Below are 15,587 nucleotides of genomic sequence, written 5' to 3'. Positions count from 1 at the left end.
CTTTATGACGTCAACTAGCCTCAGTTTAAGTTGACCAATCATGCCTCTGCTATTCAGCTGAGGGCACTGAACTTGTCGTTTGACCGTCTATGAAAACAACTTTCCTAGACCACTGGCCATTCGGCATCAGACAGTCGCGCCCAGCAGGGCACGGTCCACAAGTATTCTCAGAATCATGAGGACAAAGCAGTCAGTCGTCGCCAGCAGTGTTCATTCCAGACATGCCGGAACGGTAAACACATAAACTCTGACGCCTCGCAGGTCGTTTCACCCTGCATACAATACGCGAAACTTGACCGACGTCAGTCCCGCCAGGCGCTTAAGCCAACTGATGTACGACCGTCTCAGTATTCGCGGAAGTGCAGCCCCCAACTTGAAAACAGGGTGCCACGTCCTTCCGTGCTCGCCTCACACAGGCCACCCAGGGAAGTAACACAACATGCATAGGAATCCAGTGGAAAGTATTTTGAGCTCTCAGTACAAATACTCTCATTACAATAACCTTATTCGACCTGTTACCAACATGCAGTGACATAAAACATTAATAAAATTGATGAAAATGAGAGGCAACGTGCAAAAGAGGGCATGGAACCCGTTCAACCCTGTGAACAAATTAAAACCCTCTCCCGAAAATCGTATTATAAACATTGAACAGTTCACAAAACTTTAGAACTCTAACCACATTCGTTTGCTTATTACCTAAAAGAGGTGGCAGATCCGCCAGCAAGTCAGCAGTGGCCCGTTGGTCAGAAAATAAAATGGAGTCCAACAAAACGTGGCGCACAGTAATCTGTACGCCACAAGCACTACACATTGGAGGGTCCTCTCGCCAATGCTAGTAGCCAGTGTCATAGGGCTGTGGCTGTGGCCTCATCCCGTCAACGTGGCTGGAAGGAAGTACATCACAGCCGCGTTGTGGGTTTCACTAATCGAAGCTTATTGTCGGTCACTTCCAGCCACTCATCCTCCAACCGATGCAAGACTCTTGAGCTCAACAGTGAGGTGAGAGCATGTGGGGAGATGGCACACTGAAATACCTGCTGATCAATACATGCCTCCTTGGCTGCTAGATCTGTCCTTTCGTTCCCAGCAATGCCGATGTGCCCTGGTACTCAGCAGAAAGCGTTCTCTTTCCCCAGTCGTTGTAGTACGACTGCGTGCAGGGGTTCGCGAATTATTGGGAGTTTCTGAATATCCGCCGAACGTTTTGAGACAGGAAGTTCTTCTGCAGCAAGCCAGAAGTTTCACATGACGTTCAGGGCACTTGCATCTAAGCATCCTTTTAGCGCCTGCAGGGGTGTACAAAAAGGGGATTTTTCTCATTGTCTGCCTTCTCTACGCAAAGGTGATTAATCTTAAGAGAGCCAAAGGCATCCATGGCGCTTCTCCCTGCGTGGGGGAGGGGGAGGCTCTGCCCACCATAATGCTGCAGACGTTCTCAATTGGGGAGAGATCCGGTGACCTTGTCCGTCAAGGAAGGGTTTGGCAAGCACGAAGAGAAGCAGTAGAAACTCTCGCTGTGTGCGAGCGGGCTTTGCCTTGCTGAAATGTAAGCCCAGGATGGCTTGCCATGATGGACAACAAAATATGGTGTAGAATATTGTGGACGTACGGCTGTGCTGTAAGGGTGACTCGCATGACAATGGTTCCTGTTATGATACGAAATGGTACCACAGACCATCATTATTTCTGATGGTCAGGTTGGTATTCCACTGCTGTCCACGTCTTCTCTAGGTACACCTTCGCTGTTCATCGGGGCTGAGTTCGAAGCGGGAACACAGCCGCGCGGAATGGCAACGCGGCTTGAGGCACCTTGTCACGGGTTGCGCGGTCTCTCCCGCCGGAGGTTCGAGTTCTCCCTCGGGCATGGGTGTGTGTGTTGTTGTCAGCGTAAGTTAGGTTAAGTTAGTTTAAGTAGTGTGTAAGTCTAGGGACCTATGACCTCAGCAGTTTCGTCCCTTAGGAATTTACACACATTTTAAGATTTGTTCGCAGCGGGACTCATCACTGAAGTCAATTCTACTTCATTCAGTGAGACTCCAGGTGGAAGACGTGTCTGGAGTCGCCCAGGACAGTGGTGGGATACCAACCTGACTGTCGCTCGCCATATGGCCAGACCAGGAGTGATGGCCTGGGATGCTATATACACTCCTGGAAATTGAAATAAGAACACCGTGAATTCATTGTCCCAGGAAGGGGAAACTTTATTGACACATTCCTGGGGTCAGATACATCACGTGATCACACTGACAGAACCACAGGCACATAGACACAGGCAACAGAGCATGCACAATGTCGGCACTAGTACAGTGTATATCCACCTTTCGCAGCAATGCAGGCTGCTATTCTCCCATGGAGACGATCGTAGAGATGCTGGATGTAGTCCTGTGGAACGGCTTGCCATGCCATTTCCACCTGGCGCCTCAGTTGGACCAGCGTTCGTGCTGGACGTGCAGACCGCGTGAGACGACGCTTCATCCAGTCCCAAACATGCTCAATGGGGGACAGATCCGGAGATCTTGCTGGCCAGGGTAGTTGACTTACACCTTCTAGAGCACGTTGGGTGGCACGGGATACATGCGGACGTGCATTGTCCTGTTGCAACAGCAAGTTCCCTTGCCGGTCTAGGAATGGTAGAACGATGGGTTCGATGACGGTTTGGATGTACCGTGCACTATTCAGTGTCCCCTCGACGATCACCAGTGGTGTACGGCCAGTGTAGGAGATCGCTCCCCACACCATGATGCCGGGTGTTGGCCCTGTGTGCCTCGGTCATATGCAGTCCTGATTGTGGCGCTTACCTGCACGGCGCCAAACACGCATACGACCATCATTGGCACCAAGGCAGAAGCGACTCTCATCGCTGAAGACGACACGGCTCCATTCGTCCCTCCATTCACGCCTGTCGCGACACCACTGGAGGCGGGCTGCACGATGTTGGGGCGTGAGCGGAAGACGGCCTAACAGTGTGCGGGACCGTAGCCCAGCTTCATGGAGACGGTTGCGAATGGTCCTCGCCGATATCCCAGGAGCAACAGTGTCCCTAATTTGCTGGGAAGTGGCGGTGCGGTCCCCTACGGCACTGCGTAGGATCCTACGGTCTTGGCGTGCATTCGTGACTCGCTGCGGTCCGGTCCCAGGTCGACGGGCACGTGCACCTTCCGCCGACCACTGGCGACAACATCGATGTACTGTGGAGACCTCACGCCCCACGTGTTGAGCAATTCGGCGGTACGTCCACCCAGCCTCCCGCATGCCCACTATACGCCCTAGCTCAAAGTCCGTCAACTGCACATACGGTTCACGTCCACGCTGTCGCGGCATGCTACCAGTGTTAAAGACTGCGATGGAGCTCCGTATGCCACGGCAAACTGGCTGACACTGACGGCGGCGGTGCACAAATGCTGCGCAGCTAGCGCCATTCGACGGCCAACACCGCGGTTCCTGGTGTGTCCGCTGTGCCGTGCGTGTGATCATTACTTGTACAGCCCTCTCGCAGTGTCCGGAGCAAGTATGGTGGGTCTGACACACCGGTGTCAATATGTTATTTTTTCCATTTCCAGGAGTGTATATATATTTTTTTTTCATAGCAGGACCCCTTTGGTTGTCATCGGCGGCACCCTTACAGCACAGCGTAACGTCGACGATATTCTACGCCCTGTTTTGTTCCCCATCAAAGGCAAGCCGTCCTAGGCTTATGTATCAGCAAGATTATGCCCGATCGCACACTAAGAGAATTTCTACTATTTGTCTTCGTGCTTGTCAAACCGTATCGGATTCCTGAGCGAGAAAGAAATGAAAATCGATATGGAAGACACAAGGGATCCATTATTAGAGTCAGAGCATAACAGAACATATGAATCCAAGTTGCTGACAAGAATAACGTACAGAATAATGGAAAAGGAAATTGAGTATATATTAGATGATGATCAGTTTGGCTTCGGGAAGGTAAGGTCACTACAGAGGCAGTTATGAAATTGCGATTGATAATGGGAGCAAGACTTAAGAAAAGTCAAGAGATGTTTGTAGGATCTGTCGTCCTAGAATAAGCGTTCGACACTACAATGTTGCAAGATGTTCGAAATTCTGAGAAAAATAGGAGCAAGTTGTAGGGAAAGGCGGGTGATATGCAATAAGTGCATGAATCAAAATGGAACAATAAGACTGGAATAAAAAGGGTGAAACACAGGACTGTATTCTTTCGCCCCGACTATTCATTCTGTACACTGAAGGAACAATGACGGAAATAAAAGGGAGGTTCAAAAGTGGGATTACAATTCAGGGTGGAAGGATATCAATGATGAGTTTAGTTGATAACATTGCTGTTCTCAGTGGAAGTGGAAAAAAATTACAGGACATGTTGAATGGAACAAACATTCTGATGAGTGCAGAATATGGATGGAGAGTAAACCGAAGGAAGAGGAAAGTAGTGAGGAGTGGGAGATATGAGATTAGCGATAAAATTATCAAAATAGCGGATCATGACACACAAGAAGTCGAGGAATTCTGCTATCTGAAGCTAACACAGCATGGACGAAGAAAGGAGGACATAAAATGCAAATTAGCAGGCGAAGACGGTGTTCCTGCCCAACAGAAGTGTGTTGGTATCATAGATCGGCATAGTATGAGGAATAAATTTCTGAGAATGTGCTTTTCGAGTACAGTATTGTATGGTAGTGAAACATGGACTTTGGGAGAACTGGAATAGAAGAGAATCGAAGCATTTGAGACGTGATGCTACAGACGAATGTTGAAAATTAGATGTGCTGATAAGATAAGAAGTGAGGTAAAAAAAGAAGAAAGAAAATAAGAGGGGAAAATCAAATATTGCATTCTTGAAAATATCATACACAAATGACAGTCCTGTAGACTAATTTGAAATCAACACAAGCTCTACCTGCTAACGTAGCATGGTGGCCGAATAAGCATTTGTATAAGACCAGAATTAAGTACTCAATAAGTGTATGCACATAAATTGCAGTGTAGTGATATAATTACAATATCAAAGTAACGGTGATTATATTACATACGGATATTACCACAACAACCACCAAAAAACCTGGCAGCTCCATTTGTAGGTGTGAACTATATATAGTACAGAGCCATTTGTATTAGGAAGTACATCAGTAAGGTGATGAGTGCTAATAAGATGTACAGCTTTACATTATTGGACTCACATAATACCAGAGCAAATTGGAATACCAAAAGTTATTTTTTTATTTTTAAAAATTAAAATTCTTATAAAATTGTATATATCGTATGTCAGTTGTACTACATATTTCCTATATAATCGGCATAGAAAGGAGTGCTAGTTCTGCAAGGTCTGCAGGAGAGCTTCTGTTAAGTTTGAAAGGTAGGAGACGAGGTACTGGCAGAAGTAAATCTGTGATGACGGGGCGTGAGTCGTGCTTGGGTAGCTCAGCTCGTGTTCGGTCAGAGAGCTGGTTGGCCCCTGTAATAAAAAACTGAGTGGAAGGATCAACAAACGAACTTTAACGGATGTCATGTGACGTCCGCAACGACCAAACACCACGATCAACGATGAAAAAAAAAAAGTTGGTATAGCACTTGCCCGCGAAAGGCAAAGGTCCCGAGTTCGAGTCTCGGTCCGGCACACAGTTTTGGCTGGTTCAAATGGTTCTGAGCACTATGCCACTTAACTTCTGAGGTCATCAGTCGCCTAGAACTTAGAAGTTATTAAACCTAACTAACCTAAGGACATCACACACATCCATGCCCGAGGCAGGATTCGAACCTGCGACCGTAGCGGTCGCTCGGCTCCAGACTGTAGCGCCTAGAACCGCAGGGCCACTCAGGCCGGCACACAGTTTTAATCTGCCAGGAAGTTTCATATCAGCGTAGACTCCGCTGCAGAGTGAAAATCTCATTCAGCAAAAAAATTGTTTCATTACATGAAGAAAATGTTTATTTTTTGCTATGGTGAATGGTATTACTTAATGTAACTACTGTGCATTAATAAACTGACCACATCATAATGCATTTTCCAGCTAGCAAGGAGTTCCTCCTCCGGCAGAAGAAACTTCTGCGGCTCATATGGCATGTCGGACAACCTGCACTGCATCCTGAACTGAAGGAGATGGCCAGTTCCTTTAAGTTTGATGAGCACCTTGGAGACTTCAAGGTAGATAAAGCAGGGAAAACTGTAAATATGATGCAGCCGGAGTCGAGCTGTCTTACTGAGAATATCGTTTGTTAAAGGATCCAGAAATTGTCAACAAATTCGTCAATTACTACGCACACGGCTACATCAAGAAGCGCGGCGAACAGCTGCCGGCCCACTACAAGTACGACGAGCTGCAGGTCAAGGCACTCGTCGAACTCCTGTACTCCGCCAAGGACTTCGACACCTTCTACGAGGTGGGTACCGGCGTTCATTCAAATACGACCCTACAGGAGAACCATTTTGACCCCTTCTGTTCATCCACAGACAGCCGCCTGGGCCAGGGAACACGTGAACGAGGCTCTGTTCCGCTACGCAATCAACGTCGTTAAGCTGCACCGCGACGATCTTTTCCACCTCGCGCTGCCGCCCTTCTACGAGCTCTACCCCCAGCTCTTTGTCAGTAATGACATCATCAAGGAGGCGTGGCAAGCTGCTCTACAAGGTAAGCGTGACCTTCTGCTTTCTTCACCATACTTTGTTTACAGTGCAAAATTCCGCGTTTTATCAGTCACGCGCTACAGTGTAGCATCCTCCTGGTCCCAGTAATGGTAGTCTGTGAAACACTTTGGAACTGCAGGGACGTTACGACCGGACTGAAATGTTGTTTGTGTTACCTTATCCATCGATTGCTGTTGTGGGATATATTAAATACGATGTCTTCAAATTTCGTTTCTTTACGAAAACGTACGTGAATACTCCCCAGGTTACAGCCAAGTATCTTCTAGAGGCTAATTTGTACCGTAATTTGTCCCTCTCTTTCCCTATACAGTTGTGGAATATGAAACTGAACGTGCGTGCCTCCATACTTGTCCTTACCGGTGTTGTATTGTCTCATACTTCAGTCTCTCCACGGATGTATTATGGAAGTGGAATGGTTTTGCAGTGTAGCTTGAAAAGTGTTGAACAGTATTTGATGAGAAGAAACCGTCTTTCTTTAAAAAATTATCATATAAGGCCCCTGAATATATCAGCCTCATATAATGTACGCTCGAAGTTTTTCTCAGTGGCATTCTTCGATAAAATCTTTTCGGTTTACAAGCGGCAGCTCGTGATCTTGCGGTAGCGTTCTCGCTTCCCGCGCACGGATTGCGGTTCGATTCCCGGCGGGGTCAGGGATTTTTCCTGCCTCGAGATGTCTGGTTGTTGTTGTGTCGTCGTCATCATCATCATTCATCCCTATTACGGTCGGAGGAAGGCAATGGCAAACCACCTCCGCTAGGACCTTGCCTAGTACAGCGGTGTGGGTCTCACGCATCGTCCCCTACGCTCCTCGGAGTATGGGACATCATCATCATCATTATTTCGAATAAAATACTCTAGCGTTCGATAACTGTCTCCGCCATCTTCATCAAGAGCTGAATCCCTGACTTCTGGGGGTTAGCACGAGATGTAATGGTAGCATCTGGGACCTTCCAGAGAGAGCTGGAATAGCGCACGCGCGAAGGGCAAGTTGGCCAGCTACTAGCCGCTCCGCCCCTCCGCGAGACACAAGTGACGTCACATGACGCGAGCCGAGGCCTACGAGAAAGACAGGCCGCGGCGCGTACATCAAGACGATAGACCGGAGCTCGCTCGCTCAGCTCAGCAGACAAAGTGCGTTGCTAAACCTGTTACCTGTTAATTGGGTTTTACACTAATGGCCATTAAAATTGCTACACCACGAAGATGACGTGCTACAGACGCGAAATTCAACCGACAGGAAGAAGATGCTGTGATATGCAAATTATTAGCTTTTCAGAGCATTCACACAAGGTTGGCGCCGGTGGCGACACCTACATCGTGCTGACATGAGGAAAGTTTCCAACCGATTTCTCATACACAAACAGCAGTTGACCGGCGTTACCTGGTGAAACGTTGTTGTGATGCCTCGTGTAAGGAGGAGAAATGCGTACCATCACGTTTCCGACTTTCATAAAGGTCGGATTGTAGTTTATCGCGATTGCGGTTTATCGTATCTCGCGTTGGTCGAGATCCAATGACTGTTAGCAGGATATGGAATCGGTGGGTTCAGGGGTTAATACGGAACGCCGTGCTGGATCCCAACGGCCTGGTATCACTAGCAGTCGAGATGACAGGCATCTTATTCGGATGGTTGTAACGGATCGTGCAGCCACGTCTCGATCCCTGAGTGAACAGATGGGGACGTTTGCCAGACGACAACCATCTGCACGAACAGTTCGACGACGTTTGCAGCAGCGTGGACTATCAGTTCGGAGACCATGGCTGCGGTTACTCTTGACGCTGCATCACAGACAGGAGCGCTTGCGATGGTGTACTCGGCAACGAACCAGGTTCTGTTTACAGCATCATGCCGGTCGCATCCGTGTTTGCCGACATCGCGGTGAACGCACATTGGAAGCGTGTATTCGTCATCCCCATACTGGCGTATCACCCGGCGTGATGGTATGGGGTGCCATTGTTTACACGTCTCAGTCACCTCTTTTTCGCATTGACGGCACTTTGAACAGTGGACGTTACATTTCAGATGTGTTACGACTCGTGGCTCTACCCTTCATTCGATCCCTGCGAAACCCTACATTTCAGCAGGATAATGCTCGACCGCATGTTGCAGGTCCTGTACGGGCCTATCTGGATACAGAAAATGTTCGACTGCTGCCCTGGCCAGCACATTCTCCAGATCTCTCACCAATTGAAAACGTGTTGTCAATGGTGGCCCAGCAACTGGCTCGTCACAATACGCCAGTCACTACTCCTGATGAACTGTGGTATCGTGTTGAAGCTGCATGGGCAGCTGTACCTGTACACGCCATCCAAGCTCTTTTCGACTCAGTGCCCAGGCGTATCAAGGCCGTTATTACGGCCAGAGGTGGTTGTTCTGGGTACTGATCTCTCAGGATCTATGCACCCAAATTGCGTGAAAATGTAATCACATGTCAGTTCTAGTATAATATATTTGTCCAATGAATACCCGTTTATCATCTGCATTTCTTCTTGGTGAAGCAATTTTAATTGCCAGTAGTGTATTTACTAACGAGAATGGATGCTTCTGTAACGAAGTCTTACTGATTACTAGTGCTACAACAAATACACAGCTTGGCAATATGCTGTAAGTTAAAAGCTTGTTTATAGCATTTAGCCTCTTCTGCTTAACAGTCCTGATGTGCTATCTCATGAACCGATAATCATTTTGGCATGATTTTAATTTTATTGTACGCATTACAGCCATAACAAAGCCTGTCGATTTCCGAGCGTTGTGGAACTGGTAAACAGTAAGAGTCCACGATAAAGGATTCCAGTAAAAGATGAAATTCTCATATGTACGTAAATACCCAATTACGAGCTAACAAATGTAGAAACTCCCTTTTGTTTGTCTGCTGAGCTGAACAAGCGAGCGAGCTCAAGTCTATTTTTTTGAGGTACGCCCCGCGGCCTGTCTTTCTGTGGGCCTCGGCTGGAGCGGTTGGCGCTACGTTTCAAACTGCCGCCCGCACTTCACTATAAGCGTTAGGCCTACGGCTTTTCCTTTGCACAATGTGCAAAGCCCGCCCGCATGCCCTAATAAGTGTGTGCACCCATGGTCTCTGTTAAAACTGTTGCTTTTTATTCTAATTTCGGCCGCTTCTTTGAGAATAAAATCCCAGTATGATGCTGTTTGAGCCAAACCTCTCATTTTGTTTCCAAATTTTATTTTAGGCCTTTTTCTAGATAATGTTAGCGACGCCGATTCACGAGGTGCCTTTCTTCCATATAGGGCCTGAATTCCAGCATTTGAAGCGCATGTTCAGAGAGAATGGTTGCAGAAACGGACAACTTGCTAAAGCTTTTAAATGCCACCGACGAAGGACGCTTCGTGAACCGGCGGAAGAGACCAAGCCAGCTGCATTACTTCCATAATGTGGAGCAACTGGTAGTACGTTAGGGGGCGTGTTGAAGAGACGTGGACTGAGTTCAGTGTTCCGTCCAGTCTCCAATATAAGAGATATTTTACGCCCAGTTAAAGACAATATAGATCTTCGAGTTCCTAGCGCGTATGGTTTCCCCTGTGAATGTAGTATTTACATAAGTGAAACCATTCGAAATGTTGCCGAGCGTTGTACAGAGCATTCATGACATGTCATACAAAGGGAAGCTGAAAAGTCGGCCGTGGCTGAAAATTGGGTAGAAAACGGGCATAAAATACAATTTGAAAAAAACGTAAGTTTTGGCTCAAACGACATCATATTGGGATTCTGTTATCAAATAAGCGGCCGAAACTGAAATAAATAGCAACAACTTTGAAAGAGACCAGGGATACTCACTTAGTAGGGAATGCGGGTGGGCTTTGGACAATGAATTTAGCTACAATATAGCAGGTCAGCAACTGGAAGTAGTTAATTCCATCCGGCCGGTGTGGCCGTGCGGTTCTAGGCGCTTCAGTCTGGAACCTCATGACCGCTACGGTCGCAAGTTCGATTCCTGCCTCGGGCATGGATGTGTGTGATGTCCTTAGGTTAGTTAGGTTTAAGTAGTTCTAAGTTATAGGGGACTGATGACCTTAGAAGTTGAGTCCCATAGTGCTCAGAGCCATTTGAACCATTTGAAGTTAATTCCATAAATTATCTGGGAGTAGGCATTAGGAGTGATTTAAAATGGAATGATCATATAAAGTTGATCGTCGGTAAAGCAGATTCCAGACTGAGATTCATTGGAAGAATCCTAAGGAAATGCAATCCGAAAACAAAGGAAGTAGGTTACAGTACACATGTTCGCCCAATGGTTGAATACTGCTCACCAGTGTGGGATCCGTACCAGATAGGGTTGATAGAGGAGATAGAGAAGATCCAACGGAGAGCAGCGCGCTTCGTTATAGGATCATTTAGTAATCGCGAAAGCGTTACGGAGAGGATAGATAAACTCCGGTGGAAGAATCTGCAGGAGAGACGCTCAGTAGCTCGGTACGGGCTTTTGTTGAAGTTTCGAGAACATATCTTCACCGAGGAGTCAAGCAGTATATTGCTCCCTCCTACGTACATCTCGCGAAGAGACCATGAGGATAAAATCAGAGAGTTTAGAGCCCACATTGAGGCATACCGACAATCTTTCTTTCCACGAACAATACGAGACTGGAATAGAAGGGAGAACCGATAGAGGTACTCAAAGTACCCTCCGCCACACACCGTCAGGTGGCTTGCGGAGTATGGATGTAGATGTAGAAAAGATGTAGGCTTGACGCTTGTAGGAACGCATACGGACGCAGGCCCGGCAGTTTCAACCGTGGCGTCAGCTGCTCGTTCCATGTGACGTCGCTAGGTGTCGCGCGGGACCAACGAGATATACGGGCCCTGCAATGAACTTGTGACGTCACACTAGTCGATTTGTCGGCCACACTTCGTGAACGCTCGGCTTTCCGCAGGGCCCACGGGGAATCAATACTTAATTGTAAAGGTACCCATAATAGGCCTTACTTTTGTCGTGTGCCATCGAGAACTGGCATGTATTTAAGTACGCAGTCAAGACTTATGAAACTCTTCTGCAATAGTTACTCGCTCGCCGCCGGAGACGGCTGCTGGCACTCGTAGGACCTGCAGTGTCACGTGCTGTGACGTACGCTCCCACGGCCTGTCTTTCTCGTGGGCCTCGGTGCCGATCCGGGACGGAGTCTCTAGGAGCTGCCCAACTTGCCTTTCGCGCACGCGCCGCTGAGGCCCGCTCTGGAACGTTCCAGACGCTTCCATTACATCTGTATAAGCAGAATACCGTGCCACCCCGGGCAATCAGTGATTTCAACTGACGATGACGATAGCGGAGACAGTTATGGAAGACTCGAGTGTTTTATTCGAAATGGCGTGGCTTGTAAATGGATAAGATTTTACAATGAAATGAATACCCCTCGCTGCATACAGGCGTCAACGGGGACAGCTGAAAATGTGTGCCCCGACCGGGACTCAAACGCGGGATCTCCTGCTTACATGGCAGACGCTCTATCCATCTGAGCCACCGAGAACACAGAGGATAGTGCGACTGCAGGGATTTATCTCTTGCACGCCTCCCGTGAGACCTACATTCATATATTTCAGGCTCACCGGCACTTTGAACATCTTCTTCTGTTCGGATGCACAAACAGTACCCGAACTCTTACGGGAATCGGCAAAAAGCCGCGAGTAATGAGTATAATGGGCAGGGGCACTATGAATATAGTACGGGACAATAGGTTGGGAATGTGGGTCTCACGGTCACGCGGTTCCAGACTGAAGCGCCTAGAACAGCACGGCCACACCGGCCGGCTCACAGGTCGGTTGCGGCGATGCTTTCTCGGGTTTCGGCACAAAAAAAATATTCGGTGTAGCTCCGAGTTCAAAAACTAAGACGTGTCGCTTGCTTTCACAACAAGAACATTTATTTTACATCAAAGACGAAAAGAGTCATATAGACATACACTCTAAGACAGAAAACAAGACGCACCACGAAGGAATTATCCGAATGAGACGGAAACTGGTAGATGCGACATAAACGTACAGACATATAAATGATAAAAATTTCAGGAAAAATTGGATGATTTATTCAAGAGTAAAAGCTTCACAAACTGAGCAAGTCAGTAACACGTTGACCCACATATTGGCCTTATGCAAACAGTAATTAGCCTTGGCACTGATTGATGGAGTTGTTGAATGTCCTCTTGAGCGATATAGTGCCATATTCTGCCCATTTGTCACTTAAATCGTCAAAATCCCGAGCTGGTTGGAGGGCCCTGCTCTTAATGCTCCAAACATTGTCAATTGGGGCGAGATCCGGTGACCTTCCTGGCTATGGGTTTGGCATGCACGAAGGGAAGCAGTAGAAGCTCTCTGCTTGTGACGACGGAATTTATCAGGCTGAAACGTAAGCCCAGGATGGCTCGCCATGAAGCGCAACAAAATGAGATGTAGGATATCGTCGACGTACTGCTCTGTTATAAGGGCGCCAAAGGCGTTCTGCTATGAAATGAGATGGCAGCCAAGACCATCAGTCTTGGTTGTCAGTCCGCGTGGCGGGAGGCAGTAATGTTGGTACCCCACCACTGTCTCGGGCGTCTTCAGTCTCACGTAGGTCAATGGTGGTCGGCGTTAGGGCACTGTCAGCTCAGCCCCATTTCTGCGAGCAGCCTATTAATGGTACTTGTGGTCGCTGAAACCCCAGTTGCACGTCGGATCGATGATAATGATGAATCTGGTGCTCTGAAATGCCTCTATGACGATTGGTCGGTCTTTAGTTCTGTCGTGTCTCTACGTCGACCGCTGTGTTCGGCCATGGTTCACCCATTCCTGCCAACATTGTCTGATAGTGGCATTGCTCCTATTCAGTTGTCAAGGGATTCGCCGATTACTCCAACCAACTTCTTTGAGCCCAACTGCACGTTCTCTCTCAAATGTCATCTGCATATATTGTTCACGTGCCTGTCTGCAAGGCGTAGTTATTGTCCAAGTGAGTGCACGGAATGAAATCAGCAAAGACTTAATGGTTTGGTATCGAGGTGTCCCCTGTTTACCATCCCTGTCAGCTGCAAGGTGAAACTGCACTGCAGCGTTACACATTCACCGACAGCAGCCAAAGTTTACAATTTTGCATATTCTGTACATACCTGTATGAATATCAATTTGTGACCAATTTGCATAAATACTTCGTGGTGCGTCGGTTTTTTTTTTTCGTCTTGGAGCGTAATATAATACATAATTCTACTGTGTATTGTAATACACAATTCTACTGCGCCACAACAACCTAAGTCTTCGTTACTTTTAGAAGCAGAAGTCTGTCGTTACATTTAATGATTAACTACCTTAAACCCACAACAGGGAAGACTTTCAACAAGGGGCAGCCGTACGTGATCCATGCCAACTACAGCGGCCCCCCTTATGCTGACGAAGCTGACGAGCTGCTGTCCTACTACACTGAGGACGTGGGCCTGCTCGCCTTCCGAGACTTCATGCACTACCGCTTCCCTTTCTGGGCCAAGATGGAGGACTACAACCAGGCCAACGACACCAACCGAGGTGACCACTTCTCCTACGATATCAAGGCCACCCTCAGCCGGTATTACCTAGAGAGGCTCTCGAACCACCTCCCTGACATCGAACCGCTTGACTTCGAGGAACCAGTCCCAGGAGTCGAGCCGGACAGCTCACTCACACGGTACCTCAGCACAGTGGAGGAAAGGCTTTGGGAAGCAATCGATTCTGGATACGTACTTGACGTAAGTGAAACTTGGTCTTATTTTACAAAAATGTTTAAAGCCAGTTCATAAGCTATTTAATATCTCTCGTTTGCAGACCGAGCTCAAGAATCACTCTCTTCGTGATCCATCGAGCTTTGAGATGTTCGCTCGAATCGTTGAAGGTAACGCAGACTCCATCAACAAGGGTTACTACGGTTCATTCTACAACCGGATGCTGGAGTACCTGGGTCACGACGGCGGCTGCTGCTTTTACCACCTGGTACGTCCCATCAGTGATGATTTTGTCTCTTATAATTCGTTTGACTTGACATTAATGATATCAGCCTGCTTGTTTCCTAGACAAAACCGTCCGTGTTGGGCACACCAGCATCTGCCTCCAAATCTCCTCTGTACTACAAGATTCTTAAGCGAGTTGCTCTGGCACTGGACGAGTTCAAGAGCCGCCTGGGACCTTACTCACAGAAAGAGGTAGGAAAATCAGAATTTTACGTACAGATTGCTTAAAATTAAATAAATTCGCTCCTGGCTGTACATTGGGATGGCTAAAGTCGTGGGATAGCGAAATGCACACATACAGATGACGGCAGTATCGCGTACAGAAGGTATGAAACGGCAGTGCATTGGCGGAGCTGGCATCTGTACGCAAGTGATTCATACAGAAAGGTGTCCGACGTGATTCTGGCCACACGACAGGAATTAATAGGCTCTGAACGCGGAATGGTAGTTGGAGCTAGATGCATGGGACATTCCATCTCGTACATCGTTAGGAAATTCAGTATTCTGTGATGCACAGTGTCGAGAGTGTGCCGAGAATACCAAATTTCGGGCATCACCTCTCACCACGGACAACGCAGTCGCCGATGTCCTTCACTTAACGAGCGAGAGCAGCGACGTTTGCGTGAAGTTGTCAGTGCTAACAGACAAGCAACGCTGTGAGAAATAACCGCAGAAATGAATGTGGGGCGTATGACGACTATATGCGTTACGACAGTGCGGCGGAATTTGGTGTTAGTGAGCAGACAACCGACGCGAGTATCTTTGCTAACAAAAAAGTCGTTCAAATGGCTCTGAGTACTATGGGACTCAACATCTGAGGTCATCAGTCATCTAGACTTAGAACTACTTAAATCTAACTAACATCACACACATCCATGCCCAAGGCAGGATTCGAACCTGCGTCCGTAGCGGTTGAGCGGTTCCAGACTGAAGCGCCTAGAACCGCTCGGCCACAACTGCCGGCTCTTTGCTAACAGC

At 47.8% G+C, this 15,587-nt stretch overlaps 2 protein-coding genes across 2 annotated transcripts in view; both read left to right on the top strand.

Moving 5' to 3' along the window:
* Positions 1 to 14,402, top strand: part of LOC126455908 (hexamerin-like) — a 33,097-nt gene extending 18,695 nt beyond the window's left edge. The window contains exons 2-5 of the mRNA XM_050091666.1: positions 6,009 to 6,142; positions 6,220 to 6,378; positions 6,449 to 6,626; positions 13,954 to 14,402. Coding sequence (XP_049947623.1) covers positions 6,009 to 6,142; positions 6,220 to 6,378; positions 6,449 to 6,626; positions 13,954 to 14,402 — 920 coding nt within the window. The remainder of the gene's footprint in view (positions 1 to 6,008; positions 6,143 to 6,219; positions 6,379 to 6,448; positions 6,627 to 13,953) is intronic.
* The window catches only part of LOC126455526 (allergen Cr-PI-like), a 140,313-nt gene continuing 138,945 nt past the window's right edge, over positions 14,220 to 15,587 (top strand). The window contains 3 exon segments of the mRNA XM_050091277.1: positions 14,220 to 14,351; positions 14,428 to 14,592; positions 14,673 to 14,801. Coding sequence (XP_049947234.1) covers positions 14,473 to 14,592; positions 14,673 to 14,801 — 249 coding nt within the window. The 5' untranslated portion in view covers positions 14,220 to 14,351; positions 14,428 to 14,472.

This window comes from Schistocerca serialis, chromosome 2 (genome assembly GCF_023864345.2).
Source record: "Schistocerca serialis cubense isolate TAMUIC-IGC-003099 chromosome 2, iqSchSeri2.2, whole genome shotgun sequence".
Classification (NCBI taxonomy): domain Eukaryota; kingdom Metazoa; phylum Arthropoda; class Insecta; order Orthoptera; family Acrididae; genus Schistocerca; species Schistocerca serialis.
This window is presented reverse-complemented; position numbering and strand designations above follow the sequence as displayed.